This window comes from Rhinopithecus roxellana, chromosome 8, assembly GCF_007565055.1.
Source record: "Rhinopithecus roxellana isolate Shanxi Qingling chromosome 8, ASM756505v1, whole genome shotgun sequence".
Classification (NCBI taxonomy): Eukaryota; Metazoa; Chordata; class Mammalia; order Primates; family Cercopithecidae; genus Rhinopithecus; species Rhinopithecus roxellana.
In genome coordinates, this window is record NC_044556.1 from 73,340,053 (window position 1) to 73,353,055 (window position 13,003).

The following is a 13,003-nucleotide window of genomic DNA, read 5'->3' on the forward strand; positions in this document are numbered from 1 at the left end:
AATGGGGCAGGGCAGAGGTGGTAGTTCTCTGTGCCTATGGCATCCACTCAGCTCTCCCCTCATGAGGTTCAGAAAGTTCAAGACCCTGCAGAAAAGATAAAGATAACCAAGCCCCCCTAACCTTTCTCCTCCAAAGCACAGAGGCCCTAGAAACTCAGGGAATCTGACGCTCACCACCTGCACATACCCAGTTTTCTGTAGGCTTTTATCATCTCTATTGCTTCACTAACCTTTTATAGCACCTCTGTGAGGCAGGCTGAGTAAATAAATAGACTTCAACCCATTTTACAGATGAGCAAACTAGAAGCAGAGACATTCACTGACTCGTCAATGGCCTCACAGCTAGTAAGTGATGGGGACAGGGCTAGAAGCGTTTTCCCTGCCCCCTGACCCAGAACTCATCCCTCCCTGTAGAGCTGCCTGCAAGTGGGAGAGGCCTTTGTGTCCATTTCTTTCAGTCCTGTTGGCCGATTTCTTTCAGACCCAAGCTGGGGCTCCATCTTTGGCTAAAAATACATACTGTTTTTTGTTGGCCTTTTTGATGAGTGTGGGCTCAGAGCAGTAGGAGGATTTTCCTTTGCTCCCAATGTTCAGGCAGCTGGAGCAGCAGCCACAGGGCCCGGCGGCCAAGGACCCCTGATGCATGGGCACCAGGCTGCTGCTGATGCGGAGGGAGCCGTTGACCAGGCAGTTGAGGGACCTGCCACCAGGAGCAGTGGGCCGGCTGCCATGCTGGCAGGGTAATTGGGTCAGAGCAGGGATTGCTACACTCTGGTCCACGACTGGTGCCTCAGTGATGGTGATCTCAGGGGAGCTGGGTCTAAAGGTTTCTGAGGCTTGAGTTTCAGGCGGCCTGTTCTCCACCTCTGGGCGAACGCCCGGGCTGTGCAGGTTCATGTGTAGCTTCCTCATGTGGTGCACCACAGCTGCTGCGTTGAAGGCTTGCTAAGGAGACACAAAAGCAGCCTCTGGCCTTCTGCAACCTCAGAGGGCCTCGGGGCTTAAACTTTCCCTTTGCCTTGTGGCCTCTTGAAACCTGGGTGCCCACTTCTCATTTCAGAGAGGGTACAGTGACTGCTCCAGTGCCTTCTGGGACATCGCAAGGAAAGCCCTTATGTCAGCTCCTGCCAGCCCAGCCTCCAGGGGCCCAGAACAGCTTTCCCACCCCCTCGGAGAGGACAGCTTACCCTCCACTTGCTCTTAGCAAAGTTCTTCTGGATCTGGAGGCTGACTGATGGGTAGATGTCCCGGTGGAGGGCTGTGTTCCCGTCAATCCTGTGGATGTAAGAGGGGACACCTGGCTACTGATGGCTATGGACACTCAGCCAGGGGGTGGGCAGGGTGCCTGCAGGTCCAAGTGAGAGCTGGGTAGAGTATGCAGAGGAAAGGCAGCCCACAGCAGGTAAGGGCTACAAGCAGGCGTTCTCTGTCCCCCTGGGCAGGTAAGAGTGGGCTTTAGCTTTGGCAAAATCAAAAACTTTTAGAGCAGGGTCAATAAGCTATGGCCTATAGGCCAAATCGGCCCATTGCCTGTTTTTGTAAATAAGGTTTTATGGGGACACAGCGGTGCCCACTAATTCAGGTATTGTCTGTGGTTCCTTTTGCACTGTGACAGCAGGGTTGAGTAGTTGCCATAAATGCAGTATGGACAGGAAAGCCTAAAGTATTTACTGTCTGCTGCTTTATAGAAAAAGTTTATTGGATCCAGCATCAGAGGGCACTAGCATAGTCACCATCCTTTAGCTCAAAACCTTGCCTAGAACCCACCTCCTCCTGGAAGCCTTCCTCAATAAGGCCATCTGGCATAGGCTGCCCCTTTTCTATCCCCGTAGCCTCTTATTTACTGGTCTCTAAGTGTTTCTCAGACACCTGATGTGTGCATAGTACTGTGTCAACTACTAACAGACCTCGAGAAGTAAGAGACATGGGCCCTAACCCCTAGGACACTACAGTCTATGTGGGGGTGTTGCTCATGCTATGGACTGCAGTAATGCATGGTAAGCTGTGTGATTAATAAAGAGAACTGGGGATATTGGGATGGGCTGCAGGGATCAGGGGCTTCAGGGAAGGGCAGAGACTGATCTGGATCCTGAAGGATGCTACATACAGGGCAAGAAGCAGGACATTGTAGGTAGTGAGAATGATCTGATCCAAGGTGTAGTTAAGAAAGAGCTTGGTATGTGGGGTGAGGGATGGCAGGAAGACAGAGATAGCTCCCAGACCTATCTGGACAGAGGAGGTATGCTGGCGATCCTGGGAAAAGAGGCTGGAGATAAAGGGTCAGGCCATATTAGGGAAACTGGAAAGACAAAGGAATCCAGGCTTGCTGGGGTGCGAAGTGGGGAGCTATTGTAAATTGAGTTGGGGAGTAACATGAAGAAGTATTTTAAGATTTTCCTATTTTGCCAATTGGTTGTTTTGCAATTATTCCTAAATCACTTCACCTGGAACAGTTATTGATCCCTGAGTAAAACAAAGCTCTTAAGGGCAGAACAGAGTTGCCCATTCCTGGCACCTCTTGAGTAACTGGTATTGAGCATTGCACCCTGTCCCAGTGCTGAATGACAGTGCTTGGCTGCACCTACCTCCTGCACTTGACCAGACAACCCAGCTGCTACCCTTGCATCAGAATCTGCTCCACTGAATGCTGTTTGAATCTCCACCTGGGCCTGATGAACAATGGCATGGTCCTCGCTCGTTGCAACATTAAATGGATCAAGGCAAGCAGATTCCAGAGGAATGCAATGTTGAATGAGTCAGCCTGGTTTTGGGAACTACAGGGCTGGGGTCTAGAGACCACTCCATGTCTCACTCACCAGGGGTGACTCAAGGCCTTCTCACAGGTGTACCGCTCATTCGGATCCTTCTCGAGCAAGTGGCAAATAAAGTCCTTGGCTAAGGGGAGCAATCAAAGACACGACGACTAAGGACCAGATTTCATGACTGATGGAAATTCACTTCCGGGCTGGTGGGTGGCAGTGAATGCATCTTTAGCTGATCTTCCAAAGAGGCAATTTTAAGAGTCTTAGAAGAGGGAAAAAAAATCCAAACCACCTAACAACAACCCACCATAAACTACCAAAGAAGGGAAGCTACAAGCCGCCTCACCCACACAGCACTGCAGAAGCATCACTGGTCACGAGGCCCCCATGTGCCTGCACACCACATGTGCATGTGTTTGCATGGAAACAGGAACCAGCACTGGCACATGGGCATACATGTGAGTGCTGGATTGTTCCAGCTCCAATTTCCACTTAACAGGTCCAACAATCACGTAATGATCATCTTCTCTCACACACAGACATTGCATGGTCTTTCTTGGTATCTAACCCCTTGGTTTTGCTGCTCTTGCCTGGAACTCTCCCCTCACCACCTGGCTCTGCTCTCCTGGCCCCTCATCTGAACTGCCCCCGCTCCCCCCGCCGTCTCCTTATCAGGCATACTGTGGTTCTGACCCCAGAAAAACAAAAGCATAGCCCTTAGAAGTAAATAATTTATTGGGTCTTTGAAGCAGATGAAGATTTTTCCACTTTCCTTGGCAGCCTGTTCTGTAAGATCCCCAGGAACTTTGAAGAGCCAGGACTGTCACCCTTTGTTAAGCTCATTTCTCCTGCCTGGCAGCCTCTACCTTGAGCCTGTTATCTCTTCTTCGTGCCTACTGGCCTTACCTGACTCAGAAATGTCATCCCAGAATGGGGACTCAAACTCATAGTAGCCCTCCTTGATCTTCTCGAAAAGCTTAGACTCCGTTTCTTCATAGAATGGGGGGTATCCACAGAGCCTGCAGCAGGACAGGAAGGAGGTACACTACTGAAAAACCTGTCCTCCCTGAGCCAGACTCTCTGCTCCCCCAGGCTCCCACTGTATACACAGGTGGGCAATGAAGGTCCCAGAACAGCGGTATGACCAGGACATGGATCTGCCTCAAATTCAAGAATGGTACAGGTCCCATGAAGTGTTTATGCAAGTGCCAAGCCTTGGCACAGGCATCCCTAGAAGGTCTCTGCGTACATTATGCCCTCAAACCCTTGCCACCTCTCCTTGTACTTTCCCTGACTCATGAATGCTATATAAAATATCTTTAAGAAAGATGGGGTAGACTGTCTACTTGATTGTAAGTTTGATGAAGGATTTATTTAGGCTATGTTGTTCACTGCTGGATTCTTTAGAACCTAGCACAGGGATAGATGCAGAGTAGATAGGCAACGAATATTGGTTGAGCAAATAAATGAGAGTACTTATTTAACATAAATGGAGGAGATAATTGAAACCAGGTTATTTTCCTAAGAGCAAAGTTTGCTGTAGGTGAGGAGGGATGGTGGGGAAGAGGTGATGGGCAGGTTAGGAAAGGGAGAGCTTGGGAATGTGTGGAGAGGAGCGAAAAGGGGAAGCCCTGACCAGCTTCATCCAGGCCATGGTTTTGCCTTGGGAGAAAAAGCTGAGATGCAGGAATAGTGGGTCCACCTGGCTTCCAAGACTGGCTTGGCCTCTCTCTTTTTCATTGTTCATTCCACAGAGTGGGATCCAACACATTTATAGGCAGTAAATGGGGCAGGGGTGCAAGAGGAGGGAGTGCCAGGTGGCTGTGCAGTGGATTCATGCTGAGCTCTGTTTTAAAACTCAGTGGAGGTCAAGAGAGAGGAAGCTTTTAAGCTGCGTGTACATGTATGTGTGTGTGTGTGTGTGCACCCGTGTGCCTGTGTCTGTTTGTGCATATGCACATGCTTGGAAGAGGAGCTGAGACAGGAGAGGGAATGAGAAGGGGTAAGCAGGCTCCGAGATTTCTCAGCAGCTGAACCCAGGCCAGCGTCTACTCACAATATGTAGGTGATGACGCCGATGGACCAGCAATCCACAGCCTTGCTGTAGGGTTTCTGGGCCAGCACTTCTGGAGCTGCAGCAGACCAAGGGCAGAGTCAGGGCTGGTGGCAAGAGGAGAGGGATTTGGGGTGGGGGCTGAAGGTCAGGCTTAGAGAAGCAGACTGGGGAAGACCATGGGATGGTGGTGTTTCTAGGTGACTGAAAACTCCCTAAGGCTGGGGGCTGTGTCTCTTCTGGGAAGACTAAGTCTTCCTGCAAAGAGAGACTGTGACTTCTCCATTAGTTTGTGAGTTTCCCCATGACAGGGTCGATGACTCCCCTGTTGGACTGGAGATCTCCAGGGCTATGTCTCCCTGATCACAGTGAGTATTCTCTGAAGGCAGGGCCTGTTTCCCCATTCAGATAGGGGATTCCCAGGGCAAGGGTGATCTCTCTCCCTTCAGACTTGGAGATCATCAGTGTAGGACTGTCTCTCTTCCACTAGACTGGGAGCCTCTGGGAGGCAGAGGCTGAGTCTCCCCCATTAGGTTAGGAGATCCTGGAGCAAAGGCAGTATCTCTCCCATCAGACCGCGGGTACCTTCTGATAGGAGGCATTTAGTCTCCCCCATCAGATTGAGAGCTTTCAGAGGGCGTGAACCATGACTTCCTCTGATTAGGAAGTCTCTACACTCCTCTGCGGAGTGTAGAGAGTTGCCTTCTATATTTATCGCAGCTACCAGAACTTTGTACCTGGTGGGACTCAATATCTATTGATGAGTGAATGACCTGACTTTCTGGGGGGGTAGATTCCCTCTCTTGAGTCAGAGGTCTGCTTCCCATTACCCAACTGCAAACAGATGATTACTAGTGAAGGAGGAAGGGACAGGAGCGGATGTTCAGAGTTTCAACTTTCTCTCCTGCAGATTCCAGTAATACTCTCCCAGGTGCCCTGCCTGCTCTCACTCTTTTTGGGTGCCCTGGAAACCTACAGGAGTGTTCAAGCAGGAGGCTCCACCTCTGCCAGTTTCCCAGAGTGCTTCCTTGGGTGGACATTTAGGAGCCCATTTCTGGGTTCCTCAGGCCCAATTTCAATATCCTGTGCTTCCTGGCTCCCAACAACTGGGGGCTAATGTCTCTTCCAGAGTGGGAGAAAGGAGTGCTCAACCCCTCAGCTCTCTGCTGATCTCTGGGTTTGTGATCTTGTCTGCCCCTGGTCCAGCTGGAAAGACAAAGGCTCAAAGTCTATCTGCAGAAATGAGAGCCAAAGCATAGGCAGGAACTGTGGAGGGCTCAGGGGTAGGCGGTCTTTAAAAATGTAGCATTTGGGAGCAGTTGGGACAGATCTTGAGATGGATGAATTGGCTGGCCCTAAACCTTGTAAGTGGATGTCCTACCTGGATAGCCCCTGAAGTTGAACCCTATGTTCTCAGAATTACCCCTTTCTGTGAATGATAGGCATGTGGTTGAATGTAGCCAACTGGTCAATCTTCCTTCTGCTCCCAGACTTACCCACATAGCCTGGGGTCCCACAGGCAGTGGACATGACGCCATTCTGTTCCATCTTGGACAGACCAAAGTCAGTGATCATGATCTTAGAGTTCTCTTCAGGGGTAAGGTACAAAAGGTTTTCAGGCTGTAGGAGAAAAAATATGTAGTGTAGGATATAACCACCTGAAGCAAGTATTTTCCTTCTCCTTGATACATAATTTCATAGGAAGCTGAGCCCTGGGCTCCTGACTTCAAGGCCAGCCCATCCTCCTCCATTCTTCCCTCCTTCCTCCTACCTGCACCCTCACCCCTGCACCCCAGCACTCTGCCTCTTGCTTATGGCTCTGACTTTGCTCAGTCTTATAACCGTTTATATACTCACCCTTTCCTTCCCTCACTTCCAACTACCCCAGGACTGTTTGTGTTTTGAGGGAACCTATCTTTGGCTAATGGTGTCTGATCTCTCCAAAGTCCAATGCAATGCCTAGTACAATGTAGGCCCTCAGTAAGTATTTTGTTGCATTGGGTTTTGACTGTGGCTGGATTTAAGAAATGTGTGTATTATTTTGGTATCCAAATACGGTTAGGCATAGTGAAAGGTTCAGGAAAAGATTGAGGTGCAAATTAGTAACCATTGTTCACTCATCCAAGGTCTGTTTAAGGAATCTAAGGGCAGAAGGGGCCTTGGGAGTCACTAGTCCAACCCTCTTACTTTATGGAGCTTAGATGTCTCATGACCCATGCAGCTTCCTTAAGGGTCATTATCTGTTTCCCACCCAGGACTCCCGGCTTGACACCTTTAAGTCTCTGTGGACGATGCCATTCTCATGGAGGTATTTCACTGCCGACAAGACCTGCTGGATCACCAGACTGGCATCCTTCTCTGTGTAGACACCCCGCTCCAGGATCCGGTCAAAGAGCTCCCCACCAGAAACACTGTGGGCATAGGATCAAGACAGGATTTCAGTTCTCATTTCAGGTCAAAGTAATGCGAAGGTGTTTGCTTTGAAGCCATGGGGGACACAGCTGTGGTGGAACAGGCAGGCGCCCATGAACTGTGATTGAAAGGCTGCTGGCAGGACTACTCCAGTCTCAGAACACCCACTCTGGGCACCTGGAGTGATATCACTAGGCAGTCATTTCTTTGGGCCAAGCATTGACCTCTCTCTCTCTGAAAATTTCCTTTAAAATGTAAATGCTTCCAGGTTGGGGTTGCACAAGAAGCCAATAATCCCTTAGTGTGGACACACTTCTTAGCCACCTTCCTTCCTGGCCTATGACACAGGAAGCCATGATGAAAGAAGGGCTGACACAGAAATTAAGCAAAGTAGGAAAGGGAAGGCATGAAAGTGAAACTAACTGTGCTTACGTTAAGATTTCTTTCCTCATTTTGGGAAATTGGACTTTGTAAAGCTGGAATTACAGGTAGGGCTGTAGGGGTGCTTTGAGACTCAAATGGTAGAGTATCTTAGGACTCAGAGGAGCTTAAAGATCAAGTCCGACTTCTATCTCATGAATACTGTCTACACTATTTTTGCCTAGAAGTTTTCTAGCGAGTACTAGAACACTTATGTGTCAGAGAACACTCTACCTCCTAAGACAGAGTGTTTTTTGGCATCTTCCTAATGTTTCTGTACATTATGTTGAAAGCTGATGCCCTGTCGTTTCTACCAGTGCTACCAATTTCACCCATTGAGACTGCACAGAACAAGAATAACAGCCTTTCCTGTGCACCTTTCAAGTATTCAAAGATAGTGAAATGCTCTCCAGAGGCCTTGTCTTCTCTGAGATAAGCATTCCCAGACTATTTCAACCATGAGCCAGTGGTTCTAGTCCTTTCACCCTCCTAGTTCCCCTTACCACTGTCCCATGACATTAGATGTGGTCATTCATGCCCAACTAGTGATGAGGGAACAGAATTTCTCCAATCAAAATTCACTTCATCCTGCTCTTTGGCTTCTGGTCTTTAGACTTTGGGCTCTCCTATAGTAGCTGAAGGCCTGTAGGAAATACGCTGTTTGTACAGAGCTATGAATTCTTAACCCTGAGGGGCCTGAGTCCTGGAGCTATGCTCTGAGGAAGCTTGGTATTTCCTCAGGGACGTCCAACCCTGCCCATCTCCTTGCCTCCCTGCCTTCTGAATTACTGTGTGCTAATCCTGTTGGCTTGGCCTCATTGAAGTACCTGATGGTCCCTGATCACCTGTTAGTGACACTAGGGGCCCTTCCCATCTCACTCCCTTGACTGCCTGCCACCTCTCTTTAGAGGCCCTCAGATGACCCCCCAGTTAATCAGCTGCTTAGGCCTGAGTTAGCTCATTAAAGTTTCTTAGGAATCAGCCCATCAGCCAAAAACCATGTTGTGTCTAGCCACGCTGAGATTGCAGAGTGGTGTGTGAGTGCGTGTGTGTGTGTGCATGTGCAAGTGTATGTATTTGTGTGTGTGTGTGTGTGTGTGTGTGTACTTTATAAACAGAAGTGTCTTTGAGCCCAATGCTGAGTCTTCATGAACACCGACCAATCTCTACAGCAGTCGCTGTCAGGCAGAACTGTTGTTTGGATGTGGCAATGACACAGAGACCTTGCTAATGAAGCACCACTTCTGTCCTACAGGTGGACACACACAATCACAGCCCGTCTTTAACTTTGGGTGGCTCTCTTTTGAGAAAAATCTTTCTTTATATTGAAATATATCTACCTGTGGCTTCTGCTCCTACAGTAATTTTATGCTGGAGTGATGTTAAAACATTTACTATCCAATTTGATTAACATGTATTGGTCCAAATGGACTGAAGCCATGGTGCCAGGAAAGGGTTCTGGCAACTCCTTGTTAGTCTGGCATTACCCCTTCAGTTGTTTGGTTGCAAGGGGCAAGGAGGGGTTGGGCAGCAGAAGGACATGGATGGGTTGGGGTCGCAGCTATTTGCTGACTAGTAAGAAATGTTCTAACAACCGATAGGGTTGTTCTGGTGCAAAGGAGCTCAATAATCAACCCAGGTTTACCCTGTGGCCCACATAGAACCTGCCCATGACCAAAGGCACACTCAGTCTAAAAGGACCCTTGGCATTTCTGAGCCTCCTGAATGAAGTCTTCATTTTTGTCTTTGAATCACTGTCCATCCCTCACCAGCGACCAACCTCCTCTAGGCCTCCCAGGCCCCACCAGGCCTCTGTGGAGGAAGTAAGTTGCCTATTACTTACAGCTGCATGACAAGGTAGTAGTGGGTGGTACTCTCGTAGATGTCCTCCAGGGTCACAATGTTTTCATGCTTGATCCTGGGAAAAATAAAGTGCATGATGAACGGTATGTGGTTCAGGTTGTCCAGACAAAGAATGCAGACCTAGCCCAAAAGTTTCTGTTGGAGGCTTTTGATGGCAATGTTTCGGAAGACTAGGTCTTTGTGAAGTCTTCATAATAAGTAGACTGTCACAAATTAATCCCAGAGAAAAGATTGCTATGGTGGTGCTCGGTCTATGTTTACTGAATGAATAATTGATCATCCTTCCTTCAGGAAACAAACACTTCCTTGTTATGCCAGGAATCTCTTTAAACTTTACTAAAAGAGACAGTTAGAAGAATGGAGGAAGGCTAAGGGAATACCTGACACTAGGTTATTCTACAAAGTGGGTATTCAGATGTTAGAAATATTGCATTTAAAAAGTACAGGTTGAGTATCCCATATCTAAAATGTTTGAGACTAGAAGAGTTTTTGGAATATTTGCATGTACATAATGATATACCTTGGAGATGGGACCCAAGTCTAAACATGAAGTTCTTTTTGTCTTATGTGTACCTTATACACATAGCTGGTAGGTAATTTTACACAATATTTAAAAAATAATTTTGTGCATGAAACAAAACTTTGAATGCATTTTGACTATGACCTGTCACATGAGGTCAGGTGTGGAATTTTCTATTTGTGGCATCCTGTCAATGCTAAAAATGTTTCTGATTTTGGAGAATTTTGGATTTTAGAGTAGGAATGCTCAACCTGTATACAATGGGAAGGATTCAGGTGAGCTGAGCCTCCTCTTGGATAACCACAGAGGAAGTGTTGAAAAATTAGTGTTCCAGGATATCGTGAGAAGCAAGGTAGATGCTTATTTTTAGGGTTAGTTCTGTGGGATGACTTAGATAGGTGATTCTCAACCAGGGATTCTTTTGCCTCTTAGGGAACATTTGGCAATATCTTGAGACACATTTGATTGTCACGACTAGCACAGGGGGAGGTGCTGCTGGCATCTAGTGGGTAGTGGCAGAAATGCTGCTAAACATCCAACAATGCACAGGACAGCCCCCAACACCACAAAGAATTATCTGGTTCAAAATGTCGACAGTATCATGATGGAGAAGTCCGGCCCTCTATTACCCTTGTTTGGGGTTACTCAAAGACTGAATCAAGCAGAATAATCATATTGGCAGAGGGGCTTGGCTTGCCAGGCAGCAATGCTATGCATGCCTGTAAAGGAGAAAATTCTCTAGGAATTTTACTCCTGGCTGTGCAGCACAGGGGTTAAGGACTTAGACTCAGACTCAGACTCAGTCAGGCCTGGGTTCACATCTAGTTCAGGCAATTAGGTAACTTCAGCTGGCTTATTCCAGTTTTCAAACCCTTACTTTCCTTGTCTGAAAAGTATGTGTCTCTTATAGAATTGTATCAGGATAAAAGGAGATAATGCATAATGCTTAATACAGTGCCTGGGGAAGAGTAAACACATAATCAATAGTAGCTATCTTCTTTACAATATTTTAGAAAATATAGACCTGTGGCAGTTGTCACTTGATGAATTCACCTATACTCATAAGCTGGCAATGCTAACATTAATTTATCAATTATTCACTCACTGAACAAACATTTATTGAGCATAAATACTGTTGATAACAAATACTGTTGATAAGGCAATAATAAGAAAGACGACATGGTCCTTGCTCTCAATTAGTTGGCAATCTTTCTTTGCCCTAATCTCCCTGAATCCCAGACCTATGTCTCTAGCATGTTACAAAATGCCTTCATGTTGAGATAGGTGGATACTTACATTCAGTATGTTCCAACCAATTTCTTTCTATTTCATCCAAGTGTACACATCCTCTTTGTTCTCTATCCCAAGCAATGACATAGTTGTCCACTTAATTGCTCAATCTCAGGGTCTCTTTTAATGCTTTTGTCTTGTACACTTTTAGCAGTCAACCCCAGACCCAGTCACTTCTCTCTTTGAAACATCTTTTGTAATCTAGTCCTTTTAGGCACACATGATTCTGCCACCACCTTCTCTTGTATTCGCAACCCATGCCTAAATTATTGTGAAAGTCTTACAATTGGCCTCCTGTCCTCTAGGCTGGCACCCTCCAATCCATCCTCCACCATGCTTGAGAGGGATAGCTCCAACATGTTAATCAAACAGTGTGACTCCTCACTTAAAATCCTTTGATGACTTTTTTTTTGCCCACAGAATAAAGCCAACATTCCTTATCATGCCATCTAAGATCCTTTGTAATCAGGTCTTATTTCACGATTTTAGTTTCATCACTTGTCTCTTAATACTATGCACTCTAAATTCAAGGATTTCAAATACTCACTCTTCCCTAAAAGCTCTCGCACTTACATGGTTCTACATTAAAGTTTATGCTACTCTTGGCCTGAATTCCCTTTCTGCACTGCCCTTCTTGCCCCCACAAAGTTTGACTCATCCATCAAGGTCCATCTTCTTTGAAAGTGGTCCAATAACTCATACTCATAAAAACACACACATAGGCAAAATGAATCTTTATCTCCTCCAAAGTCTGCCTTCTGCTAGTGTGACTTACATCTGATTTTGTTGGATTTCCTTATGGGCACCTCTGTATCCAGCGTAGGCTCCTGAGGGTACAGAATTTTGTCTGCCTCATCCTTGTGGTCCTGATCCTGTGTTCATGTGCCTAATACACTTTTGGTGCACCGTAAGGGTTTCACAAGGGCCTGTTGTAAGAGTCTTGCTGTAAACATTTGATGATTTGTAGTGTCGCCTTCATCATGATGGTTGGGGTGCTGAACCTCCATTTGCTTTGGTATAAATTGAAGCTAATTTCCAAATCTTACGCTGCTTCCCTAATTATTAATTCTTCCTCATGTTGGCCCTCAATTGATTTTTGTTCCTTTGAGCTAATTACTCTCCAGCCTATGTGCACAAACTAGTTCTGCCACCAGTGGGTATGCGCATCAATTTGCTGCCAAAAAAAAAAAAAAAAAATCAGCTAGGACAGCTGTCCAACTAAACTTAGCTAATTGACTGAACTGACCCATCAATTCAATCAAAGGGAGCAATGCCTTTGGGTGCAGAAATCCAGTCCTAGTCCTTCTTGAAGGAAATTTATGAAGAAAATGTTATGATCCCATAGTGACATCTAATCAACCCTAAGACTCACTCACTTTTTCAACACAGCAATCTCATTCTCCAGACTGCTGTCACGGAAAGCAGGTGACTTCTTGATGCACTTCAGGGCAAAGAGCTTCCCAGTCAGTCTTTGCTTCACCAGGAACACTTCTGAGAAAGCTCCTCTAAGGAGAAGATACCAAAAGATAAAACTTAGTAGGGGGCAGACATCTTACACTTCCAGATGTGAGACCTGAGAAAGGATGCAACAGAGTCTATGTAGTCCTCTGACCACAAAGGCATATCCTGAATTTAAATCTGGAAGAAACATCAGGAAAATACAAAATTTTAAAAAGGGCAGAG

General features: G+C 46.7%; 1 protein-coding gene across 3 annotated transcripts in view; it reads right to left on the bottom strand.

Moving 5' to 3' along the window:
- Positions 1-13,003, bottom strand: part of CAMK1G (calcium/calmodulin dependent protein kinase IG) — a 28,379-nt gene that overhangs the window by 1,218 nt on the left and 14,158 nt on the right. For all 3 annotated transcript variants that reach the window (XM_010365615.2, XM_010365616.2, XM_010365617.2), the window contains exons 3-11: positions 12,697-12,825; positions 9,491-9,565; positions 7,088-7,226; positions 6,312-6,435; positions 4,819-4,894; positions 3,669-3,781; positions 2,817-2,895; positions 1,188-1,275; positions 521-945 (exon numbers count right to left, since the gene is read on the bottom strand). In XM_010365615.2, coding sequence (XP_010363917.1) covers positions 521-945; positions 1,188-1,275; positions 2,817-2,895; positions 3,669-3,781; positions 4,819-4,894; positions 6,312-6,435; positions 7,088-7,226; positions 9,491-9,565; positions 12,697-12,825 — 1,248 coding nt within the window. The remainder of the gene's footprint in view (positions 1-520; positions 946-1,187; positions 1,276-2,816; positions 2,896-3,668; positions 3,782-4,818; positions 4,895-6,311; positions 6,436-7,087; positions 7,227-9,490; positions 9,566-12,696; positions 12,826-13,003) is intronic.